Here is a 26043-nt window from a genome sequence, read left to right on the forward strand (position 1 = left end):
CGCCACACGCCCCGTAGCAGCCAGAGACGAAAGGAAGGGAGGGGGGAGAGAGGTATGCGTAACTCGGCTCCAACCTCCCCCCAGAGAGCGCCGCTTCCATTGGATCCAAGTACGCTGGGTTTGATTGGCTGCCTCCTTCTGTGCCGTTTCTGATTGGTTCAACTCTCCTTTGTCTTCCCTCCCTATTTCCTGCTTCCGCGGAGCTATGTGGGGTGGGGTCGCAGACAGTCCCTGCGCTGAGAAGGTGTGGTCACAGGAACGCCGGGAGGTCAGCGACCAATGAAGGCCTCGCTTCCATAGCGCAGGGGCTAGCTGAACGCGAGAACCAATCGGAAAGGGCAGAGAAGAGGCGCTCACCAATCTGAGGGCGCGTTCCATCAGCGCTGGCAGTGGTTGGAGCACTCTCTAGTGCCGGGAGTGGGGGGCTCTTGGCTTGTCCGCGCGCGACAGCGGGACGTGGCCGAGGGTGCGTGGGGCGGCAGGGTGCCGTGCAGCGCGAGAACACCCCGGGCCGTGCCCTACCTGCGCGCGGACCATGACCCGCAGCTGCTCCGCTCTGGGCTGCACCACGCGCGACACCGGGCTGAGCCGGAAGCGGGGCATCTCCTTCCACCAGTGAGTGGGCGGGCGGCCCCTCAGCCGCGATGGTTAGCGCTGAGAGGGGACACTGGGGGCTCCCCTCAGCCCCGCGCGGACAAGTCAAACCGCCACGCGTGGGCTTCAGCAGGGCCGCACCCACGCGATCAGAATCACGAGTTATCACCCCCCTTAAACATGGGGGGGAGAGTGACCTGAGCCGGGGTGGAGGGGGCCGCCTTCCCCCGCAGCTCCCTTCAGTGGATACCTGGAAGGTATTTTTATAATGGAAAAAGGCGAGATTTTCTTCTCATCCCTAGACTCCAGGAGTTGGGACTTGAAGAGAAAACAACCACCACCACCACCAGCGTTGGCGTGAGGCAACCAGCCCAGGGGCAATATTTTGAGAACCATAGAGTGGGGAGGGAAGGCTGGAGCCTTAGGACATGGTCTAAAGAGCTGGAACCCTGCTGGCATATGCTGAAGGGATGTGGGTGCTCAGCCACACCTGAGTTTTAAAGAGTTAAACAGTCTTGGGGTCTACACCTTCCCCAATGAAATCCCCATAAATCATTGTGGCTTCACAATTGTCCCTCCCTCCGTTTTTCTCCCCTCTGCTACAAAGTGAAAGATGCCACCCTCAACGTCACAGAAAATGACAATAAGCATAAATCAGTGGTCCCCAAACTTTTTCGTGTGGCGGGTGCCAGATGACGAGCCACGGAGGACCGTGGCAGTGGATGAGCATCCATCGAAATTCCGCCGACAAGTGGCAACATCAGTGGGCGTCACAGCCAAAATGCCGCATCATCCAGAGGCGTTGCCGCCAAAATACCGCCGAAAATCAGCGGCAACGCCTCTGGATGACGCAGCTTGTCAGCGGCATTTCGGCGAATGCTTATCCGCCGGCCAGTACACGGGTGCACGTAGATGCCCCAGCAGACGCCATGGCGCCCGCAGACACCGCATTGGGGACCCTTGGCATAAATGCTAAAATTGACTCAGAGAGCTGCCAAAATAATTATAAAACATTCCTTTGTCTTTGGCACATTTTAAAAAAAAATTGTACCAGCTCAATCAGTGGTTGAAAAACAGGGTGATGGTGGTGAGGATATATGTTCATAAACATTTCGCCCTGTTTTTCAAATTTTGCCATTTTAACCATTTCACAAGCTCTACTGACATTCAGTGTTCTCAAATGCACAAAATAAAATTGAAAAAAAAAAAACCCACAACCAAAAAAATTCTCTTTCTTTTATAGTAATATTAGAGGATACCTGCAATAATAGAAGATTAAGTATTTTTCAGACAGATTTTGTTTTTTAAAATTGTGAATAGCCTTTTCAATTTCAAACTGAGATTTTATAATTTGACCCAGACTATTGAGTAATATTTCAGGCCCCCAGAACGGTTTGTAAAATCTCAGAACTTTCAACTACAGATGCAACAGGCACAGGACTTACCTATGAAAATTATTATGCTGAAGAGAATTAAAGGGAAATAGAGAGTCCGAGCAGGGCTTTGATCCTGAAAATATTGTAGCTTTACTCAAGTGAGTAGCCCCATTTCAGTGGACTGTTATACTTACACATGTTTAAGCATTTGCAGGATTGGAGCCATAAATCCGGAACTACTGATCCCTACAATTATCTGCCCTTACTTAAAATGAAGGATGAATCCTTTATTTGAGTTTAAATAAAATTGAAATTAATTTTTATTTCAGATGTCGGGGGAGGGGGAAACAGGAGAGCACATGGGTCTCCTAAGAAAAAGATCTTAGGCTTTTCAATTCTCCATCATAGGCAGGTATGATTTTGAGGCCTTGATCTCACACGTTAACATTGCATTATTGTTTTTCTTATCTCCAATGCAGAAACATTAAAGTCCCAGTTTACTAACTGTTTAGTGTCACTTACTAATCAACATAAGAATGGCCATACTGGGTCAGACCAAAGGCTCATCAAGCCGAGTGTCCTGTCTGACAGTGGCCAAATGGCAGGTGCCCCAAAGGGAATGAACAGACAGGTTATCATCAAGTGATCCATGCCCTGTCACCCATTCCCAGCTTCTGAGAAACAGAGGCTAGGGACGCCATTCCTGCCCATCCTGGCTAATAGCCATTGATTGACCTGTCTTCCATGAATCTATCTAGTTCCCTTTTGAACCCCATTATAGTATTGGCCTTCACATCACCCTCTAGCAAGGAATTCCAGAGACTGACAACGTGTTGCATGAAAAAATAATTTCTTGTATTCGTTTTAAACCTGCTACCTCTTGATTTCATTTGGTGGCCCCTTGTTCTTGTGTTATGAGGAGTAAATAACACTTCCTTATTTACTTTCTCTATACCACTCATGATTTTATAGACCTCTATCATATCCCCCCCTTAGTCTCCTCTTTTCCAAACTGAAAAGTCCCAGTCTTATTAATCTCTCGTCATCCAGAAGTCATTCTCTACCCCCAAACTTTTTTGTTGCCCTTTTCTGAACCTTTTCCAATTCCAATATATCTTTTTTGAGATGGGGCAACCACATCTGCATGCAGTAGTCAAGGTGTGGGCGTACCATGGATTTATATAGAGGCAATATGATATTTTCTGTCTTATTATCTATCCGTTTCTTGATGATTCCCAACAGTCTGTTTGCTTTTTTGATGGCCGCTGCACATTGAATGGGTGATTTCAGAGAGCTATCCACAGCGACTCCAAGATCTCTTTCTTGAGTGGTAACAGCTAATTTAGACCCCATCATTGTATATGTATAGTTAGGATTATGTTTTCCAATGTGCATTACTTGGCATTTATCAACATTAAATTTCACCTGCCATTTTGTTGCCCAGTCACCAAAAGGGCAGATGAAATTTAATCATGAGTAACAGTACACATACACCCTGATTCTTCCCCACTTACTTGTGTTGAGTTGCATCTTATTCTATGAATAAATTGCCCCTTACTTATGTACACATATATGTCCATTCTGATCCTTTAATTCCTACTGACTGCAGTGGTGCAAGATCAGACCCTATTAGTGTGCACTTTTATGCCAAAGCTTGATCCTGCAGCTACTCTATCGATGAAACCCTCATTAACTTCAATGAGCAAGGACTCAGATTTTCTTTTGTTTTTTACATTCCCAACTGTATTTGCAAATGATCATAGTTTTGTGATCTTAAAAATAAAGTAATTCATCTGTAATTTGATTTCTCTGTGGATATTGACTGTTGATTCACATCCCAAAAATAAGGAATGTAATATTTTTCAGATCTAGCAAACGTACTTAATTCAGGACTCTTTCCATGCTCAGTCCTTAACCCTGCAATTAGATGTGTGCAGGTTGACAATTCCCACGTCTGCTTGTACCTGGCAGTTTAGAGTCTTAAGTTTGAACTTTCAGAATTCAGCTTTTATGATTTATCTCCATGGGAAAAATCACTGTTGTATAACCCTAGAACAAAGTTTTCCCAAATTTCATTGCTCTCTTCTTCCTCCACCCTCCCACACCCCAAAAAATTACATTTGGGCAGTACCAAGTATATATCATTTCAGCCCGAATGCTGAATTTTTCTGAAAGTGAAAGTGTGCAGGTGAAAAATAGCATCTTTTATAACTGCTATTATTTTGAAAAGGGTAGCATGTATGTTTGAAAGTGACCCAGTCAAAACAGACAGAGGTCCAGGTGGATAGACCAGAGAAGGGAAGACGTTTTGCAGGCCTCCCTCCAAGCATGGATCTCCATTTGAATCCCTAATATTTCAGGGTAGATTAATATTGCATTTGCGGAGTACATGCTGGGGCATCTCACAGAGTGGGATTAAGCAATCCTAACTGCACAGGTAAGACCTGCCTGATCTCAGAAGTGTTCTGAAGTGCTCCTTAATCAGTTTAACTGGGGAATTTGTAACTGTAAAATTGCAACTTTTCAAAACCAAAGTATTTGAATATTAAGGACACTTTTTGTGCTTTTTTATGCCTTTTATCAGTTTGGAATGATTCCAGCGCCTTCAATGGAATTACTCAGGATTTACAGCAGTTTAACAGAGTAGAATTTTACTCTGACTGTATTATGAGAGAGCTCTGCTCATATTTCAGGTTTCCCATTGATGACATACAGCGTACAAAATGGATCCATGCTGTTAATCGAGCAGACCCCAAAAGCAAAAAGGTTTGGATTCCAGGACCTGGTGCCATATTGTGTTCCAGACATTTTGCAGAAGCAGACTTTGAATCATATGGCATGAGAAGAAAACTAAGGAAAGGAGCTGTACCTTCTGTTTTTCTATACAAGGTAGTTAAAAAGAACTTTTCATGCAATTACCATTTTAATAGGTTGAAAACACATTAGAAACCTTAAAGACAAATACTAAAATTACTTGAAAAATTGAGGTTGCAACTCATGTTGTAAGGCTACAGCAACACAAGTTAAAATGTCTGAGTTTATTTTATGCTGTATCACAAATACACTCTAAAGAGGGATGAGGGAAGGAAAACATTCTTTATAAAAGCCATTTTGAATAATTTTAAATACATTACTGGCATTAGTGCTCTTTCAGTTTAACTTAAATAACCCTCATCCTGCTAACAGCTCTTCTGAAACTACTATTGCTTAGAAATAACCTTGTCTTTTCCTAGTAACTAAATCTAAGACAATTTTGTTCTGATCTGTCAAATCTAGGTAACTTGATTCCTGCCATGCCCATGAAAAGTACAGTAAAAATACAACCCTCTTGTTACCGTACATGTGTATTTTTACTCATTTATATTTAAATATTTATTCTGGAGGCTTTCATGCCTACTGAGGGTGGCCATTATTTGAAGGATGAGGCTGTAATCAGGGGAAGGGTGATCTTTTGGCTAAAGCACAGATACAGGGGTGTTGTGAGATTTCATTCATGATTATTTGGAAAGCGCCTTGAAATCCGCAGATTGAAGGCATTTATACATATATATGCAAAGTGTGGTATAACATTCTAATATCTGTTTAATCGATTGTGGAAATAATATAGCGCTCTGCACTTACTTGAAGCTTTTTATAACAAGCCTTTCTGATAATTAATGATAGGAAGAATCTGACAGTTGAATTTTTGAATTGCATTGCACATACCTGTCTCCTTTTCCATCACACCGGCAGTGTCTATATTCTATAGGCTTGTTACACCTTTATTTTTCCTACATTCCAGATATCTTCCCAAATTTTAGATCACATCCCCATTTTTCTGAATTCTTCCCTAGTATATTCATCGCTTTCAAAATTTGAAAAGCCTCTCTTTTATAGTATTAACAAGACAGGCTCTCTTACCCTTTCCTTGTAATTTAGTTCGATGTTTTTCAAACAAACAGTGAGTTCCAAGTCACCATGGGATGTTTCTAGATGGGTTGCAGGTCCCTAGGCAAACATACACTTCTTCCAGGCTGGAGCAGAAGGAAGACCATAGGGGAAAGGGATTTGGAGAACAAACCTGCCTTGCACAAACCCCCCATCAGCAGCTCCTGTTCTGCAGGGCTGGTCCCAGTTCCCTGTTCTGGGCATTGCAACCTGGCACATGGGATCACAGTGCTACTTATGTTTGGTCTGGGTGCTCCTCCATCATAAGGGAGGGGTGGCAGGGCCAAATTTGAATGAGTGGTATTGTGGCCTGGCACATGGGATTGCAACACTGGGCCAAACCTGAGTAGCATTGTGATCCCATGTGCCAGGTTGCAACGCCTGGATTGGGGAGCTGGGTCCAGCCCTGTGGCACAGGAGCTGCCACTACAGAGTAAATGTGGGGCAGACTCGCTCTCTAACCACCACCTGAGGCCTTCCCTTTGTATCCAGTCAAGACCAGGGTGAGGTTCAAGGTGGAGGGTGCATGTATCTAACGGTGGGTCACAGGTGTTGCTTATTAAGAGTCTGGGAACCACTGATTTGATTGTTGAGATCTGATGGCAAATTTTTGTTCTGTGTAGCATCTTGAGACAATAATATCTGTATGTCAAAAAAACGTGTACAGTACCCAGCATTCAGATATGCGGGGAGTAAGTCCAAAAAAGACCTTTCTTAGAAATATCAGCACTTCCTGTTTTTCTGTTAATACAACCAGGAATCTGGCTTGTATTGTTTCACTATAGCTGTGCACTTGTTTTAAGTATTTCCCCCCATAATTAGCCCCATATTCTTTTCTGTATTGTAGGATCCTCTGAGTACATATCTTATAAATAGAAGATCCCAGAAAGCATTAAAGCAGCCACTCTTACATAATTCTTCTGCGGAGGAGGTCATTACTGCAGATCACAACTATAGCTTAAAGAATCCTGCAATGGCTGCTGAGCAACAGACAGAAATGAAAGAAATAATACAGTTGCCTAAAAAGAAACTTGTTGCAGCACGAAGGTGTCTCTCATACCGAGAACGAAATGTATTTAGTTTAATCAATGAGCTTGCAAAGAAGAACCTGCTCTCTGAAGAAGCTGTAAACCTGCTGCAGGCCCAGTTTTCAGGTATTAAGGACATTGTTTAGACAGTAAACTCTTCAGTGCAGAAACTGTACATTTTTTTCCATTGCCTACCACACTGGGGCCTTGATTTCAGTTGGGGGCCTGTAGGCACTAGTGTAATATAAAAATAAGAACCACAACCAAAGGCTTTTTCTTGAAGATACTGTATCTCTAATTGGTTACTAGAAGTTACCTTGGAGGACAGGCCAATATTGTGTATTTAGCTCCCTCAGCTTATACTGAGATGAAGATGAGGGGTGGCCACGCCTCATATGTGGGCCCTAGAACAGTGTGTGATGTGAGATACTAGGCTTTATTGAATAAACATATTCAGCTTTAAGAGATTCAAGCTTGAATCTAAATTCTGTTTAAGTAAGAGAACCTTATATTCCTCTCTCACTTAGAAAGTGTTTAGAAAATTGGCTCTGTTCATTTTGATAATATGAGAGAAAAACCATTTAAATTGCTTTAGTCCTGAGTCATGAATAATAATACTTAGCACTTATATAGAACTTTTCATCTGTAGATCTCAAAGCAACTCTTTCCAGCTAATTCAGGAACAGCATTGACCCTCTCTGAATGGAGCCACATTTCATCCTTCTCCTTTAGAAGGATGTTGGCTGTGACATGGGTCCTTAAAGGCAGTGAAGCGTTAGGGTCTGAGGAAAATGGGGATATCTGGATTGTTAGTAATGTTAAATGTTAAGTGCCACCCCTGTCTAGAAGGCAAACAAGTCGGGATAAGACAGAATCCACTGCAACACACAGAAAAAGGCTAGCATAAGCGAGAGAGTTTTGGCAGGGGCATGGAGGATTTCATCCCCTTTCCCCTTTCTGTAGGAGAGGGAACTCAGCAATCAGTCTGAATTTTGCTTTATTGCAACAAAAGTACTTGAGTGATAGCACTTGGGTATTAGGCTTGTGCCTTGTTAAACACAACATTCTTTTTTCTTGCCTTGTGTCTCATGCCCTGCAACGTAGAGGCATTTTTCATCTGAACCAAATGATCAAACTGTTCACGCTTTTTACCATAGCTGACCTATATTTTTTAAAACAGATTTGCAGTGGGAGCCATGCAGCTGGAGACAGATGACTGAATACTCCACCGAAATGAAGCAGTTTGCCTGTACTCTCCACCTCTATAGTAGTAAAGCCTATGATTATATAAGAAAGAATTGTCCCCTGCCTCATCCTTCCAGCCTGACAAAGTGAGTATTCATTCTCGTTATCTCAAGTTATATTTCCAGGTTGTCCTACAATAAGTAAGAGATGGAGTGTTCAAAGTAAAGATTTCATACAAACAATTGAACGTGACACCTACACTATTGTCTTACATTTTAATTATTTGTACAAAGATGCTAAACAGAAGAGGCTGCGATTGTTACCGGAATATTAACTCATGTCCTCAGAGCATGTTGCTGGAGGGAGAGAGAGGGAGGCTGTGCAGAACAGTTGCACCATCAGAAAATAACACATCCAAAGATTAAATTTACAGTAGCAGAGGTAGTCAGAAGCATGCTGCATTCTTCCAAGTGAGTGATCAGTGGAGAAAGACACATCAAGTGCTTGACTTTGATATCTGTATTCATTTCAGCATATAATAGAAAGGGAACAAATACTAAAATGCGATGACTACTTTAAATCACTACTATTTATATAGTGCCAAAGGTATACATGGTACTTTCCAAACACAAAGCATGACCATGGCCCTGACATGAGGAGTTTACAGTCTAAGATCCAGATCCACTGACTTCAGTGAGAGGATGACTGGGCGAAATACTAGAAAGAGAACAAACTATAAAGATCAGTCCTGGGAGAGGAAGCCGATGGCACTAGAAGAGATCAGTACCACATTTAGAGCACTGTGTGCAGTGCTGGTCACCCAGAAGATATTGAAGAGTTAGACTGGGTTCAGAGAAGGGAGATGAGAATGATTACAGGCATGGGAAAACGCAACAACAAAACCACTTTCCTGTAAGGAGAGATTGAAAAGATTGGGATTGTTTGCCTTAGAAGGAAGAAGAGTAAGAGAGGACATGCTTAAAAGCATATAAGATAATGAACGTTAGAGAGAAAGTAGATTAGTGTGTCATGTAACACAAGGGGACACTCAATGAAGGTACAAATTCAAAATTTATAGAAGGAAATACATTTTATGTAAAAAATAATAATAGATTGTAGAACTCGTTACCACAGGAAGTCGTTGAGAATTTAGTAAGATTCAAAGAGCTATTGACATTTATATGGAGAACAAGAATATCCAGAATTATAACGATTAATGCAAAAAAACTTTGGATAGGATAAAAATCTCATGCTTTAGGATTTAACCAGTCTCTACTTATTAGAGGTCAGAACGAGACCTTCATATGGGACAGAATCTCACATCTGCCTACTGTGGGTTTCTTTCTGGTCATCATCAGATAGGTTACTGAACTAGATGGACCACAGGTCTGATTCAGTATAGCAATTCTTATCTTATGACAGGAGGCCAAGAAAATGTACTAAGTGTGAAGGGGAAATAGGGTAGGAGCTGTTCCAAGCATGCAGGACAGCATGAAAAAAAAATATGAAAGTATGTGAGGCTATAAAGGAACCATTGGAGAGAATGCCAGAGCAGGCAGGTGGAGGAGAGGATGAAAATTGAACTGTAGGAAAATACTGTTATGTTTCAGGCTGCAAAATGTATCATCCAGGTAAGCTTTTTACTTTATAAATAGATGCTGCGTATATTAATTTGCATTGAAAATCTGTCAGCACTTTACTAAGTCCTAAAGCCTGTTAGCGGGTTTTTTTTCCCCCCCTTAGATTATATCTCCTAATTATTTCTATCCTCGTCTTCCAGCTGGTTGTCTAATGATGAAGGTAGTCCAGGCTTCAGCAACAGTATTTTCTTTCACCTTCAGCAGAGAGTCGAGCAAGGAGAACAGGCATACCAGTACTGCTCACTGATGATCGAGGGTATGGCTCTCAAGAAACAGCTGGAGTGGGACTCTGTGACTCAACGTCTGGTTGGGTTTGTAGACCTAGGTGCAGGAGCACTTGATACTGATGAAGCACCTCTGGCCTCAGAAGCTATAGTCCTAATGGCAGTAGGTGTTCTTGGTCACTGGAGCGCTCCCCTGGGTTATTTCTTTGTAAATGGAACCACTGGCCATTTACTAGCTCAACTGCTTTATCAGACCATCAGTAAGCTGACTAACGTAGGTATCAGAGTTCTCTCCGTGACGTCTGCAGCCACTGCTCATGGTGTTGAGTTGGCAAAGGCGTTGGGCATACGTATCGATGCCAACAACATGCAGTGCACTTTTCAGCATCCTCACAGTGCCACTCATCGGATCACATACTTCTTTGATGCTTGCCATATGCTCCAGTTAATAAGGAACGTGTTTCAGTGCTTTCATAGGATACAGTCCATTTATGAAACAGCACACTGGCAGCACATAGTGGACCTAGTGACTCTGCAGGAGACGGAATTACTGCATATTAGTGACAGATTGTCAGGAAGACCCAGAAATAGTGAAAGCTGTCACTTGAGGGTGAACTATGCAGCACAGCTGTTCAGTGAGAGTGTCGCTGGCACGCTGGAATGTCTCCAATTGTTGGGCCTGCCTTCTTTTCAGAACTGCAGTGGGACCATCAAATTTGTGCGCTTGGTGAGCTATCTGTTTGACATTTTTCACGGAAGAAGCTATTACGGAACGGGATTGAAAGGGCCTGTGTGCTCTGAAAATTATGCCAGGATACATCGCCTTTTAACTGAAGCTAAAAGTGTCTTTGTTGCATTAACTGACACTTCGGGGAGACACTTCCTGAAAGGTAAACATAAATTAGGATTTCTAGGTTTTTTGCTTAATGCTGAGAGCTTAAAATGGCTTTACACAAACTATGTATTTCCAAAGAGCATGCCCTTCCGCTACCTCCTGACTTACACATTCAGCCTAGACCATCTGGAATTATTTCTCAGCACCCTCAGACAAGCATGTGCTAGCTGTGATAACCCTACATGCATAATGTTCTTGACTGCTTATTCTAAACTGCTGACCAAGTATAATTTGACACCAGGATTACATCAGAATCTTATTTTCGGTGACATGAACACCTTAGATATATCTATTCTTCGTAGGACAGATTTGGCCCTGGATGCCATTCATTCTCAGTACAATCAGGGTTGTGTGACAATTCCATCAACAGACTACATTTACCGTACAGGCCATATTTCATTTAACTCTACACTGAGTTATGCACTGACAGATCTGTCACTATATGCAGAAAGTGTCACATATACTGCTGGCTGTGTTGCTGAGAAATTAGCAGCTGCCATAAGATGTGAAGCCTGTGTCACTTCTCTCTTTCTGTCAGAAGACAAAATCCTAAAATGTGGTTCACTGTTGTGCATTAAAAAGATTGGGAGCTGGAGTTTGCCATCAGAGAGCGTGCGTCAGGTTGTGAGTATTTCTGAGCAAGTCCTAAAAATGCATGCAAGAGTGAAAGACTATAACCTAAACCTCAAGCAACAGGATATGTATTTAGAACAGAAAATTTTATATGAGTTATCTGAACAGAGTCATCTTTTCTCTGAGTTAAATAATCACCTATTTGATGGGGAGTTGTGTGTCACCAATCACTACACAATGCTGTTAAGGAACATAGTGCAATGTTACTTAAACGTCAGAGCTGAACAAGCAAAAAATGGGGTTTGGAATACTGTTCTGGAAGTCATGGATCAAAGAAGTTGACTAGGAAACATCCATTTTCATCATCATTAAAGACTTATAAATCTATCCAAATCTTAGCTGTGCCATAATTTCTTACTAATTTGTTAAATGATGGATCTTCCCTTGAGTAGTGTTTAGATAAGGTCTGATCTAGGCAACACAGGTGTTGGAGAACTGAGATGGTGTATTTCACTTGACCTCTTGGCAATACTGTGTCCAGCAGTGGCTAATAAAGGAGAGTCTTAGGAGGATTAACTGGTCTAGGTTCCAGTCATACCTGGGATTCGAAGTGGAAAATGAGTTTGATCTCATCCTAAATTCTCATTTATGCAGATTGCACAACCACAACCTATTTTAGAACAACAATATCTATGGAAGGACTAGATTACGGAAGCTACTGGAAATCCACATTGAGGTTCATTGGCAGTCATGTGGGGAAGCTTGCTGAATATCTATCTATGCTATGCCTGGCTCTGGGTAGGGCAGTTAGCCCCTGACTATGATGAATACCAAGTTTACTCATACACGTTTAGAACAGGGCTGGTGGGAAAGAACTGATGGAGTACTATAGCAGCAGATAACTCCTTAGAGCTGCAGAAAAAATACTAAGAAGCAAAACAGCTTAGACAAAACTATTAAAAAAATAAAATAAAGATTTGTCCTAGAGACATGTTTTACTTGTACTGACTGATTACGTAATCACTCTGCCTTTCGCCCTTTAATTCCACTGGCAGCTTATTAGAAAAATAAAGGATTCCAAACTGCTTCCTTTAAGTGCTTAAATCTGAACACGAATTAGGATAACATGAAGCGAAGAAAAGACCTTGATTTTGGCTACCCCAACTGGAAAAAAGTCAGTCAGGTAAGAAATAAAACTGATGGAGTAGGGTCAGATGCAGGGGATCTGTCACAGAATGGAATGGATAGAAAAAACAAGACTTGTTTCTCAATACAGGATTCTACAAAATACTATATACAGGGTGGGGCCAGGTAATCCTTGAAAATATTTAATATCTGCAGATGTGCTTGCCAATGTAGGAGGTCTGCCTTGGGGAGCTTGCAATCTAAAGACAGAAGAACTCAGGACCCAGTAGGAGACCTAGTGCAAAGTGTTGGCGAGAAAGTTTTGGTTTTCTTGTTTCCTCCTCTTAATAAAGTAGGGAAGCCAGTACAGGTGTGGGGAAGCCAATATTTGACTGACAAGGATTAGTCTGTGCAGAGCTCCTTGGAGAAGTGAAGGATTTGGGTGAAGGCCCAACCTATTGTAGTTGACCATGCAGAAGGGAGGGAGAAAGAAATGAAAGTGGGGGGAAGGCTAATATTGGTGGGTAAAGAGAGTGAGGAAGAGCATAATGAGGTCCAAGCTGTACCATCAGCTGATTATACAAGGCCTCAAGGACAAGGAAGAGATGTTAACATTTGATTCAGTGGGGAAGGTGGAAAAGTCCATTTGAAAGAAGTTGTACACAACCACCATGGGACTTGGGGGGAAGCAGAAGACAAAAGATTTAACATAACTGCAACGTATGGTGTAATAGCCTCCTGCTGTGAATCAGACAGATGTTCTTCAGGTTGTGTGTATATTATATTAATATTGTTTTCAAATACACAAACTAACAAAAGCACAGGTTACTGTTTCTCTTTTTTTGCATTGTTATTAATTCCTTACTCCCTCTTTCCAGGACCTTTCTGTATATAGCTGGTTGATGTCCTCCATTCTGCACTGTTTTGTACTAAACAATTAACAGTTTAAAATTCATCTGCTTATTTCAAGCTACTGGGTTCTCATTTCTTCAGTATAATTTTGTTTTAGGATTACTTAATTTCCTCTTTGTGGGGAATTATAATGTGCACTTACTGGGCCCAATCCTGTGAGATATAGAGTACTTTGTAGTCCGGTTGACTTCAATAGTTTAGGGTGCTCAAGACCTTCCAGGAACAACCCCCCTTAATAGCATTGTAGGCTCATGGTCCTAATCACCGGCTGGAGACAAATAGCCATGCCTCGCTTAGTTCCTGTCGCTTTCTGCAGGGCTCTCTTATTTCTTTGTGAAGATAATAAAGAAGATGTAAAAGTAACACAAACACCCATTTGGTGAAGAGTAGTTACTGAGCAGGCCCTTCCCCCAACTTGGGGAGTGGTAGTGGTGAATCCACAAGGCCTGCCTACGGCTTCCTGCTCCCTAATTTACCCCACCGTCCCATGGAGCTGGGTCCTCCTTTATATTGTTCAGCTGAGAGCATGGGCCATTCATGAAGTACTGCTCAGCTCCATCAGCTGATTCCCAGCACCATGCCCTGTACCAACCTGTGGTCCCGGACATCCCAAGCTAGTAGCTGAAGCCTGAATTACTGCTGTTTCTGTTAGAACGGGTGCTGCTGTATTTGTAGCTGCTGAAGTTGCTGTTGCTGCTGCTATGGCAGGATCTGCTGCTGTTGCTTTTGCTTTCCCATCCATTTCACGAGAGCTTCAGGAGCCATGCTTCTCTGTGAGCAATGGCAAGCTATGCCTGCATTGTTCACCACATATAGGCTGGTGGGTCCTGATCATCAGCTGGGGACAAATGGCCACACCCAACTTTCCTTGGGGCTCTGTTTATTCTCCTTACAAAGAAAGAAAGAAAAAAGCAAAAGTAATACAGACAACCATCTGGTGAAGGGTTCAGACTGGGGGCCTCTGGTAGCTACCAAACAGGCCCTGCCTACAGTCAGCTGCTCTGATTACAGGAGAACAGGGAAACCAAAGGAAGAGAGTGCACCTTCCCAGGGAGCTGGGCCCTCCTTTATATTGCTCAGCTGACAGCCTGGGCCCATCGAGGTACCGGTCAGCTGCAGCCACAGATTCCCAACACCTGCCTGCTGGGCTTCTCTCTGGAGCAGGGTCAGCTGCTCCTTGTCCCTGCTTTCTTCAGACACTTAAAGGGCAGATGGTTCTGTTAGAAGCATCATGAAAGAAAACAACGGAATTCCTGTTGACTGGATGATGGAAACAGAAAACCCAAGAACTTTCTATGTTCACTAAGGAATGAGTAAGGCCTTCAGACGTCACGGTGATGGGTGGTGTATGAAACAGAAAGATTTCAGCTGGGGACCTCAAAATGCTTTACAAACTTTAATTATCCCTCCCCATAGCTTTGTGAAGTAAGGAAGAAACTGATTATTTCACTCACCTCTGATATGAAAAGCTGGGGCTGAACATAACTGTTTAGCAGCACATGGTAATGTCACATTCACAATAGTTTAGGGCTGAAGGTGAAAAATTCACTTCCCCTTTTAGTACTCATGGGTACTCAAACAATCCCAAAAAGTGTTGGAGAAGTCTAGATATGTAAAATACACTTACCCCAGCTAGAAGCCAGTCAGACACCATTAAAGTGTCTCCTCGCTCTTGCCTAAAGATGCCCCTAGGTGTCTTTAATGATTGTAAGCAGGTACGACCTCAGTTTTACATATCATCCAAAATAGAGCATGGCCACCCACACAGTCTTCTTAAACTGTCCTGGGGCACTGATTTCAAGACAGAGTCTAAGAAAGAGAAACATTTACTGAATCACCAGCATAGTTTCCTGTTATGTGTTTTTTGGAGGTTTACCCAGCCAAACCAATGTAGTTTGTGAGAGATGATAGGGTCACACTACAAGGCAGTGTGAGTGCAGGCCAAATATTAAGTAAGGCCTGAATTAAAGTTTTGTTTTCCAGAACACAAAAGGAAGGTGTCCAAAGATACGTAGCTGTGATTTTATGCATGTTATTGAAAACACTAAGTTGACCTTGAGGTATAACAATGTGTTTTCCAGTTCAATTACTCCTTGCTTTATTTTAGCTGATTGTAAAATATCAGAACCATTAGGAAAGGGATAGATAATAGGACACAAAATATCGTAATGCCACTATATAAATCCATGGTACGCCCATACCTTGAACACTGTGTGGAGTTCTGGTCACCCCATCTCAAAAAAAGACATTAGAATTAGGAAAAGTACAGAAGGCAACAAAAATGATTAGGAGTATGGAACAGCTTCCATATGAAGAAAGATTAAAAAGACTGGGACTTGTCAGCTTGGAAAAGATGACTGAAGGGGGATATGATAGAGGTCTACACAATCATGAATGTTGTGGATAACGTGAATAAGGAAGTGTTATTTACCCCTTTACATAATACATGAACCAGGGGATAACTAATGAAATGAATAGGCAGCAGCTTTAAAAAAAACCCAAAGGAAGTATTTCTTCACACAACGCACAGTCAATCTGTGAACCTCATTGCCGGAGGAGGTTCAAAGGCCAAAAGCATAACTGGGTTAAAAGAAGAATTAGGTAAGTTCATGAAGGATAGGTTAATCAATTACTATTAGCCAAGATGATCAGGGATGCGACCCCATGCTCTGGGTGCCCCTAAACCTTTGACTGTGAGGCACTAGGGCTGGAAGACAGGTTGTGGAGCACTCCATAAATTGCCCTGCTCTGTTCATTCCCTCTGAAACATCTGGCACTGAGCACTGTCAGAAGACAGGATACTGGGCTAGATGGACTATGGCCATTCTTGTGTTCTTACCAACTGTTATGTATAAATGGGAGAGGTGTAGCCTAAAAATTATTGTGTATAAAACAGTTATATTGGTACATTCTTCTACCTTACAACAGACAAATAGCCTGTGCAGTTTAAAAGCTAAGTTGAGGACAGTCTCCCCTGGATGATGTGAACAGTGCTATGGAAATTTACAAATCTTTACACTGCTGAGGGTACACAACTTTTGAGACAGTGAATTTTCTTGCCTTTCCATGACTCAATACTAGATGGCAGTGCTGAGGCACTTAAAATGCTGCAGGTCCCTTGAAGGACACCAGATTATGCTCAAAAAGGCTCTTTTAGCTTTCTATGCTGGAAGGGCATGTGGCTCTTTTGCTGGTTCCACTGAGCGGTATAGACAGAGCACTATTGTGCTGAACTGTTGTTGAACTCTGGTGGTCATATGGCCCTATTAAATGATCCATGCAACAGGAATCCCCACTACTATCACATCAGATTGATTTATCCAACTGTACAGTTCACAAAGCAGCCTATTTATTCTACAGTCGTTTTTACAAAGTGAAGAACAGTATTGGCTCTGATTTCATGCCAAGAGGCAGAGTGGTTGCATGGACTTCCATGACTCCTCATTCAGTTAGTTGTTGCGGTGAAGCTGCCCTTGCATATGATGCTTTATATAAAACAGTAATGCCCCATTTAACTGCTGTTAGTACTTAGATTGCTAAGCAGGGCGATGGTGTGTACCATGTTAACAGGATTAATCTGTTTGTCAAAGCACCTCATCTACTCTCAGGTTATTTCCATGCTACATGCAGGAGCAGATAGAATCATTCAGCCCATTTTTCAAGGCAGGGTGCAACTCTGCTAGACAGTGATTATTCCTATGTATGACAAGGACATTGTTAGTCTTTTGTTGCAAATTTTTGCCCTGCTAATGAAGTGTTTGAGTGGAGCACTGTATTTAATACCTAGTGCTCTATTAAGCAGTGGCAGAACAGACCTGAAATGGCTCTCAGTGCTTTTTTCTAGACCTGAAGTAACAAAACCACCCAAATTTCAACTCTTCCCTGCCGAAATATTTCAATAATCTTCTCTCATACTTTCATAGCATGCGACATCAGTTTGAGTGATAACTAGCACAGTGTAATATCTCCTTTATGTTTCAAACTGGGCATCACAAAGCTTTCACGCCATTCATCAGGCATCTTCTCTTAAGAATATCACTGAACAGAACTGTAAAATATTTGATGCCTTCCCTTCCCAGTGCATCCACTCATACCTCTTCTGGTTCAGGTGCTTTCTCCTTTTTCATTTTTCTAAGTAACTCTACAACCTCATCCTCCTGTCATGCCTCAGTTCATCTTACATGGTCCTCTGCTGGGTTCTCCTCATTCATCACTCATTCAAAATATTCTCATTTAAAGATTTTTTTCATTCCCATCTCTAAGTTTCCACCACTGAGGCCTTTCCGGTGCTGAGGGTTCAGATGTTTCTGAGGTCTCTGCATTCAAAAGTCCATAAGTCTGTGCTGGTTCACAATGCTATTGCCAGGTGTTACCTTACAATTGATTATTTGTGATCTACTGCTTCTTCTCATTAAGCAGAAATCAATTTGGGATTTATATCCTCCACTGGCATAAGTTATGAGGTGGCAAGCCCTCTTCTGAAAGTGTGTGTTTGCAATGACCACATCCAATGCCAGACAAGGTGGAGGGCTATTTCTCCCTCGGAATTTCTGATTCCAATGTCATGGATGGTTTCATATCTAATCTTCACAGTTCCAGCACGTGCATTTAGATCTGCTCTGATTATTTCTCATGTTTCCAATATGGCACAACAACGCCTCAAAAAAATCCTTTTACCTTTTGAGCCTCTCCTAATTGGTGCATACCCACTTACTATATGGATAGTTTCCTCTTCCCAACACAGTTGGACACTCATCAGTTGTTCCGACTTTCTGGTAACTTCTGTCAGATACCTTTGCATGGTTTCATCCAGAATAACTCCAACCCCATTTCAGATGGTTGAACTCCCTGAATGGTAGATTTTGTGACCTTCCACTAGCATCTTAGCTTTAACTTTCCAATTAACTTTTTGTACATATGCCACATTTACTCTTCTCTGGGTATTCTCATATTCCATCTTGGATATCTCAGTTTACTCCACTTACTCACTCGCTTCTTTAACTTTAGCGGCTCTTGCCCCATTACAACAGTCAGGCCAGGCTGTTGTACATCACTTGTGTGGAATGCCCTGCCCCCGGACTTTACATGTTGGCTGTCCAAGCCTGATACCCCTGGTTTAGCCTTGAGCCTTTTATAGTCTGTGGTTGTCTTGGATGTAACAAGTGAGATTATATAGAGAGGCACCCTGGAGTATGCTATATGCGGATGTTTAATGCTGTGTGTGGAAGATTGTGAGATGCTGCAAACCAACTTGGAACAGTGCAGAGATTTGAGCAGGTGGGAGTTTGAGTGTAAGACTGAGGCTATGACAACTAAGAGATGGACCCACTATAAAGGATACTCTAGGCAGAAAGCTTAGATATGTGCAAGAATTTAAATACCTAGGATTAATGACAGGTTTCAGAGTAGCAGCTGTGTTAGTCTGTATCTGCAAAATGAACAGGAGTACTTGTGGCACCTTAGAGACTAAGGGCTGGTCTACACTACGGGGGAAAATCGATCTTAGATACGCAACTTCAGCTACGTGAATAACATAGCTGAAGTCGAAGTATCTAAGATCAAATTACTCACCGTCCTCATGGCACGGGATCGATGTCCGCGGCTCCCCCTGTCGATTCCGCAACTCCGTTCGGGTTGGTGGAGTTACGGAATCGATATAAGCGCGTTCGGGGGTTGATATATCGCGTCTAGATGAGATGCGATATATCGATCCCCGAGCAATCGATTGCTACCCCCCGATACGGCGGGTAGTGAAGACGTACCCTAACACATTTATTTGAGCATAGGATTAATGGTTGCTGACAATGGTGCCCTCCTGAATGATGCCCAGCATCATACCAAAGCTGCTTGGCACAAATGGCAGGAGCTGAGGCCAGTTCTCTGTGATAAAAAGATGCCAATAAAGTTAAAAGGTGTACAAAACTAATTTGACCCATCCTAACGTGCAGGGCAGAGACTTGACCAACCACAAGCAAATAAATTAGTATGCTCTCTCCTACCGAAATGAAAATGTTGAGATGGCAAAATGGTTGGACACTCCATGATAGGAAATGAAATGAGGTTGTGAGGGGCCTAATGCAGGTTGCCTCAATTGAAGACAAGTTGCGGAAGGCTGGGCTAAATTGATATGGATGTCCAATGGAAACGTGGGAGTTATATTGGTAGAATGGTCCTTGCAATCCTCATGGATGAAAGATGACCAAGTGAGAGGCCAAATACTCGTATATAGACCGTGTATCAGCAGACATGAGAGAGGACAGCCAGACATATAATCATGACTTTTGGAAGAAGGCTATAAAAGTCAGAGCCTTAAATGGGAAGTGGCAAGAAAGGGGGAGCAAAAGCAGCTAGTTATTTAATAAATATTCTGAAAGGGCAATTTATTTATATGCTGCATCTTTTCCTTGCCCGTTGTTGTAGACTGTAATCTTCTTTTGTTTGTAAAGCATCTAGCACACTGCAGTCTCTCCTAGACCACCACCACGGCACTTGAGCTGGTTCTGGAATCAGGTCCCAAATGTGTTTAGTGGCCTCATTCTAATCCGGAGTGATCAACTGTCCGGAACGCATTCATTGCACAATTTAGTATGTTTGACTGTCTGCTCAGAAATGGAATAGCAGGCATGTACTACTACTACTTATTGCAGGCCATGACTGAGATGCGGATTAATCCTTCACTTCCGTGAGCACTGATTTCACTCTAAATAAATAAATAAATAAATAGAAAATAGCTCAAGAGGAAATAGCCAGGGGAGCTTAAATAAAATACAAGTTTTATTTTGTAGAAGAAAGCAGTTTTGTCTTTAAAACTCACCGTTTTTATGCAGTGCAGGAACCCTTACAGGATATACTTAGAAACCTACCTGCTCCTCAATAACTTTTTTTTTTTCATTATTAAACCAATAAAATGCCTAGGGCCAATTTTTCAAAGGCTGTGGCCAAGGTTGCCCCTGAACATTTCACCTTGATTCTGCAATCAGATTTGTATGGAGAGACTCATGTACTTGTATGGAGTCCCACTAACTTCAATAGGATCTTGACAGGGCATGAGGGTCCATCCATATGGATCTGTTTGTTGGATCAAGGACTACATCTGTTCACTCTCCACAGGGGTAGAACCTGGATTTGCTCATGCAGGAGAGCTAACTAAATACAAAAATACCCCTTTGGGCCCAATTACCTGGTTGTGCATGTATATATTTTGGCCCCATTTCAAAGTACTTAAGCACATACTTAAGTCAATCCCTATTCAAAAAAACATATAGGCACATACATGCTTTGAGAATGTGCTCCAGTCCTATTGAAGTCAGTGGTATTTAATCACATGCTTAATGACACGGAAGTGCTTTGCTGATTTGGGGCCTTAGTAAATGCAACTTCGGTGACAACCTGGCCCCTAATTAATAAATCAGGTACTTTAATAAAACTGTTAATGTTCTTGCCAGTTCTAAAGGAACAGAATTCAAAAATCATGTTTACAGAATAATATAAATGTTTATTTTTCTTTGTGATTTAGCCAACTTTTTACAATATAGAAAAGTGTATTTTCTGAATTGGTCTAGTAAATATAAATTTAATCTTTCTACTTTCAGGTGTAAATAGAACTAGAAAATGAACCTTTAACCCCACCCCAGATCTGTTTAAAATAACTGGATGAACTTGACTGTAAATCTCATTCAGCAGTTTGTTGCAAATGGCTAAGGAAGTACAAAAATGATTTAGTACATACTAAGCGGGGGTGGGCGGGGGGTGGGTAGGGGAAACAAGCTCAATGAACGCTTGTTCAAAACAAGTAGAACTAAGAGTATTTGATTGCACCTTCAAAATCTTTACAAGCAATGCCATCATACATCATCTACAACTGTAATCCAAAGTTTCACAAACATTTTCTCCACACTGTATATAAATACACATCACAAAAGGTGCAATTTAGAATAGGACACAAAATATATACAAAATTAACATGGATTTAGTTCTAGACAAAAGAAGGTGTATTGCAATCTGTTTGAAAAATAACTTGATTAGGTCTTACTTTATCCACTTACACTAATTTACATTTATACAAATCTTACTGGACATACTATATTGAGTCACTAAAAAGTAAGATGAATGGCTGAACTATCTACATTTAAAGTTATCGCACTGACATTTTAGAAATCCAGATCCTAATTATTAAAACATACTTTTTAATGAATGGTGGATTCCCTTTTCACAGGTGTGTGTATGTGTATTTGCTACATATACACAAACATATGTCAAAGAATATATACACACGATTACATGGCAAGAATATAAAATCCCTTTTGGAAAATAAAAGTATCAATCTTGTTCTGATAATTGCAGAGAGGATTAAGATATCTAACTAAATAAATGCCTGTGAATTTAAACATGGTTATTTCCTTTCATTAAATTTATAGCTACACTACCAAAAATGTGATTTGGGACTGTTTGTAGTAAATACTAGAAAAAGTTCCCATCCTTAAGTGTCTTCTATGCACAATTGTATTTGACCTGATTTGATTCCTTCCCTGTTCCCCACACAACAAAAAGTCAGCTGTATCTGTTTTTGATGGCAACCTTGAATCCGTATCAGTGTACTTGCATGTCATGGCTCAAACTGCAATCCTAAATAACACTTTTTAAAAAATAAGCCAAATGAGTCCCAAAGATTAAAAAAGTGATATCAAAAAGGTCCACAGTTTTACAGGGAGTCTGATCTTCACACAAGTTCTCTGATTAACTTGGATGCAGCTAGTTTGGAATCCATCTCACACGAAACCTGTGCTAACAGGAAAACACAAGGGTTGGTTCCCTCACACCCAGTAATCTCAGTTTCTGTGTAAATGTACACAACAATAATCTCATTTTCTGCCAGTTTAAGGGCTATATCCTACGAGGTGTTAAAGGCTGCAAATGCTCTCTGGCTTCAATGAGAAGCGAGAATGCTCAGGAACTTGCAGGATTGAGCCCTAGATGCACAATAGCATCTCCCTGCTTGATGCTTATCTAATGATAAAAGTTGGATGGACAACTTGCTTTTACAGCATTGCTTTTAATGCTTTCTGAATGTATGTACAATCATGTGTCCTTCAACTTCCATTTTAGACAATTCAGCAAGGCAGTAATGACATTTCTGTCATCATTTAAGGAAAAATTTAAATACTTTCCATTTTAAAGGTTGTGTCCTGAGGCCCAGATTCAGCAAGGTTTTTAAGAACATATGCAATGCTAAATGGGTAAGTTGTCCCAAGAAGTCAACTGCCCACGTGCTTAACATTATTTGTGCTTAAGGACCTTGCTGAATTGGGTCTTTAACACTGATCCGTTGCCTTCCAGGGTTGCAGCGTGATGTTCTTTTATCTAATTTGGTATTGTCAGTATTGTGAAGATGCTCATTTCTATATATGTCCTTTCAGAATTAATTCCTCCACAGATATACTGTTTTAATGGTCTACTGCCAAAAATATTTTCTTCCAGTGTCTGATTCTTCCATGTGAACAAAGTGATGCAACTCTATACACTGTAAATAATATATATTATAATACTAATTTATAAAGACTCTCTGGACAATTTTCTTAGAGAAAGGGGGAGGAAGAAAACATCTAACTCTTACCAAACCCAAGATAGTTAAAAGCTGTACAACAAGAAGAAAAATTCACCTTCAGGCATCGTCATAAGTAGAAGAGAATTTAGCTAAAATTTAAAAGACTCTACTCCTAATTATAAAAGATTTTCTTGTTTCAACATTATGCAAGTCAATTTAAAACAAGCACCAAATTAACAATAAAATAGTATTAAATCCTCTGCTGTGAACCAAAGTGTCCCTGTGCCTTAAGTGTCATGTTCAGTCCAATTTACCATGGCTCCTATGTAAGAGTCAGCAGTTCATGGCACAGGGGTCACTTTTGGATTTTCCTGCTGAATTAATGACTCTCATCAAACAACGTCCAAATTCCTCCAGGATCATGCGCTCCGCTGCTGCTTTTGACTTGCCCATCTTTTCAGCCTGCTCAGCCTGCGCAAGCAGGCAATCACAGGTTGCGTCAGCCACCTCCTTGGTTACAAAGGTAAATGGCAATCTGAAATGGAAATAAAAACTTAACTGTTGTCATCAATAGGCTACACCACGTGCACTAGCTACAAAACTCTCTCTGAAGCACTGAGAAGTCAGAAGCTGAAGGAAGCCCTCTAGACAGTCCCCACAGCAATACTAATATATACTTGGACATGTTGTCAAACAAGGAAAATTTTGCTTACCTCTCCATTTTCCCTGTACTACAGTCCATGAATCCAATTCATTAACTTTAGGATTACGCCCTTTCAAACAGAAATAGAGCACATTCAAAGTTTTCAATCAGGGCTGATCTGACCAGGATGAATCTGCTCCACAGTTTCTGGGTTACATCTGAGGTTGCCCCAAACTGAAAATACTGAACAAGACCTACAGCTAAGCAGGAAGATCACTCCTCAGAGGCAATGCTGACAGTTTTGTGGCTGCTTCCATCTCTGTACATTTTGAGACAGACTGCAGAATACCATGAAGACAGATAGAGAATGCATAATTTTCCATATAATTTTTTGCTGTAGGAAAACTGCGAACTAACTGATTTAACTTTAGGATTTCACCTGTATTGATGCTAAAAACTGCATTAAGAGAATGTTAACGTTACATGGTTAGACACACAGAAGTGTGGCAAATTTGACCGTACACATGTAAATTTAACTCCGTCTCCTTCTCTGTATACATTTTGGTACAGGTTTTTTTATTAGTATTTCTCAAATGCTACAATGTAACACAAACCAGTTTTTCTATACCACAGATATATGTATACAGTATCTTGCAATTGTTTTTTGTAAATTGCATGTTACTTGCACTCATTTCAAAGTCATAATGATCCAGTATATCTTGACTGACAAACTTGTTATATAAATTCTCTTCTCTGTAAGGGATGTATTTGAATAGTTTAGGCAGCAGCCATGCACTATACATCTTTCGACCAACAGCACTTAAATGCATTCAGGGGATGAAATTAGCTCAACTGCAAATTTTGGTGGCTTATATATTCCAGAAAGGTTTCACTACTACTCGGGACAGAGAGTAAAATGCATTTGTACAGCACGTAGCTCAAAAGGGCCCTGAGTCTGATTGAAGGCTCTTGAGTTCTATGGTAATACAAATATTAAATAACAGCCACCAAAACCTACAGCATGAATACAAATGTCAATGACTGAAGTAATCTTAGCTTGCTAAAATCCACCCCAGCAGAGCAGCAAGATATGAAAACAGTGTTAAAGCCAAGTCCAGAGGATGGAACGTGTTAACTTACTTCCCCCCTCCACAAGTCAGTGCTGGGGCTGGCCTCGTTAACAGGTCTGAGATTTGTGAGGATAACTTTGTCTTTGCAGCTGTTTGTTGCTGGACTCTTACTTCTGCTGCATCTGCTAAGTGCATCAGAGTCTTTCGTTCTGGGCTTTCTTCAAAGTTTTTACAGCCAATGCATTTACATATTGAGGAACACATGATTTTTGCCTAAAAAGAACAAAAGAAAGGGTGATTGGCCTAAAATATTATTTTATTCTCCATTGCTGGCTCATAAACTTAGTATGCACTGGAGAAATTATACATAGTTACAAATTTTAATTACAGACAGTGCAATGGGCAAGAGTGACATTTAGAAAGGAGAAAAAGCCAATGTATTTCTTCAAGACAAGAAACTCGTCTTACCTCATAGCATTCACAATAGTTTTTGAGACATCCTGATCGTTTGCAGTTGCAGCCTTTGCTGTGCCGCCGGTCTGATTCCCCTTCCTTTCCTTTCCCTATTTTGGGCTTGAAGGCTTCAGGGTTTCTATCAAGGCAGGCCTATCAATGCAGATCCAAAAGGTGTGTCACAGTTCATGCAGGGAGCAAGATCTAGAGGACCAGTGCAGTAAGGAGAAACCCAAGATTGTGCTGGAGTAAGTAAATCACATTCTCCTCCCAACCCAACAGGAAAAGGTGACTACTTTCATCCCAGCTGGAGATGTAAAACAAGAAGCAAACTGTCCAGTTTCAATAGCAGGATTGAGTATGTTGAAATAGATACATTGTGACAGGTTTTTCTGTTTTGCAAACTTTAAAGGAGAGAAACAAAACACCCCTTACCTTTATTGCTTTTTGCCTATCATTTTCATGGTCCAGGTTGTTATAACAATTGGTACAGTTGCAGTTATTGCAGAATTCACCATTTGCAAAACAATCACAATACCTGAAATTGGAGACCCAGAAAGGATTTACAAACATGGTATGCAGGCATCACACTAGCTGTGGTAGTAGCCACAGTAAACATTTCTATGATAGTAACTCCTAAAAGCCCCAGTTGGGATTGGGACTCCATTGGGCCAAGTACTATATAGACATGAATGAGAGAATTTCTGGCCGGAGGGCATACAGCATCAGACCCCAAAGTAAAGTAAGTGACAGGGGTATAATCTACAAGTAATGTGGCCCAGGTTCGGCACCACTTTGGTAGTGGCAAGTTTTGTTGGTTTTGTGCTTGTTAATTTTTTTACTGGGGTAGTGTG

The 26043-nt window shown here is 41.3% G+C and overlaps 2 protein-coding genes and 1 long non-coding RNA gene across 10 annotated transcripts in view; 1 reads left to right on the top strand and 2 right to left on the bottom strand.

Moving 5' to 3' along the window:
• Nucleotides 1-26043, bottom strand: part of LOC127047207 (uncharacterized) — a 117417-nt gene that overhangs the window by 3570 nt on the left and 87804 nt on the right. The window lies entirely within an intron of this gene.
• On the top strand, nucleotides 10-12429 carry THAP9 (THAP domain containing 9). 4 transcript variants are annotated; one of them, XM_050945133.1, is made up of 5 exons: nucleotides 10-466; nucleotides 4664-4859; nucleotides 6745-7051; nucleotides 8106-8256; nucleotides 9891-12429. In XM_050945133.1, the coding sequence occupies exons 2-5, from the start codon at nucleotides 4809-4811 to the stop codon at nucleotides 11782-11784; spliced, it is 2403 nt and encodes an 800-aa protein (XP_050801090.1). In that variant the 5' UTR covers nucleotides 10-466; nucleotides 4664-4808; the 3' UTR covers nucleotides 11785-12429. The 4 variants fall into 4 exon arrangements, with proteins under 4 accessions (XP_050801090.1, XP_050801087.1, XP_050801089.1 ...); XM_050945130.1 differs by lacking the exon at nucleotides 10-466 and adding an exon at nucleotides 523-615; XM_050945132.1 differs by lacking the exon at nucleotides 10-466 and adding an exon at nucleotides 601-851.
• LIN54 (lin-54 DREAM MuvB core complex component) overlaps nucleotides 20954-26043 on the bottom strand; it is a 62475-nt gene continuing 57385 nt past the window's right edge. For all 5 annotated transcript variants that reach the window (XM_050945135.1, XM_050945138.1, XM_050945137.1 and 2 more), the window contains exons 11-14: nucleotides 25625-25727; nucleotides 25205-25342; nucleotides 24807-25009; nucleotides 20954-23558 (exon numbers count right to left, since the gene is read on the bottom strand). In XM_050945135.1, coding sequence (XP_050801092.1) covers nucleotides 23357-23558; nucleotides 24807-25009; nucleotides 25205-25342; nucleotides 25625-25727 — 646 coding nt within the window. In that variant the 3' untranslated portion in view covers nucleotides 20954-23356. The remainder of the gene's footprint in view (nucleotides 23559-24806; nucleotides 25010-25204; nucleotides 25343-25624; nucleotides 25728-26043) is intronic.

Source organism: Gopherus flavomarginatus, chromosome 3, assembly GCF_025201925.1.
Source record: "Gopherus flavomarginatus isolate rGopFla2 chromosome 3, rGopFla2.mat.asm, whole genome shotgun sequence".
Lineage (NCBI taxonomy): Eukaryota > Metazoa > Chordata > Testudines > Testudinidae > Gopherus > Gopherus flavomarginatus.

Excerpts from the sequence above, each read along its gene's own strand:
- THAP9 (XM_050945130.1), top strand. The coding sequence starts at position 536 with ATGACCCGCAGCTGCTCCGCTCTGGGCTGCACCACGCGCGACACCGGG. Across the intron at positions 4,860-6,744 it reads CTTCTGTTTTTCTATACAAG|GATCCTCTGAGTACATATCT; the intron begins GTAGTTAAAAAG and ends TCTGTATTGTAG. Across the intron at positions 8,257-9,890 it reads CATCCTTCCAGCCTGACAAA|CTGGTTGTCTAATGATGAAG; the intron begins GTGAGTATTCAT and ends CTCGTCTTCCAG.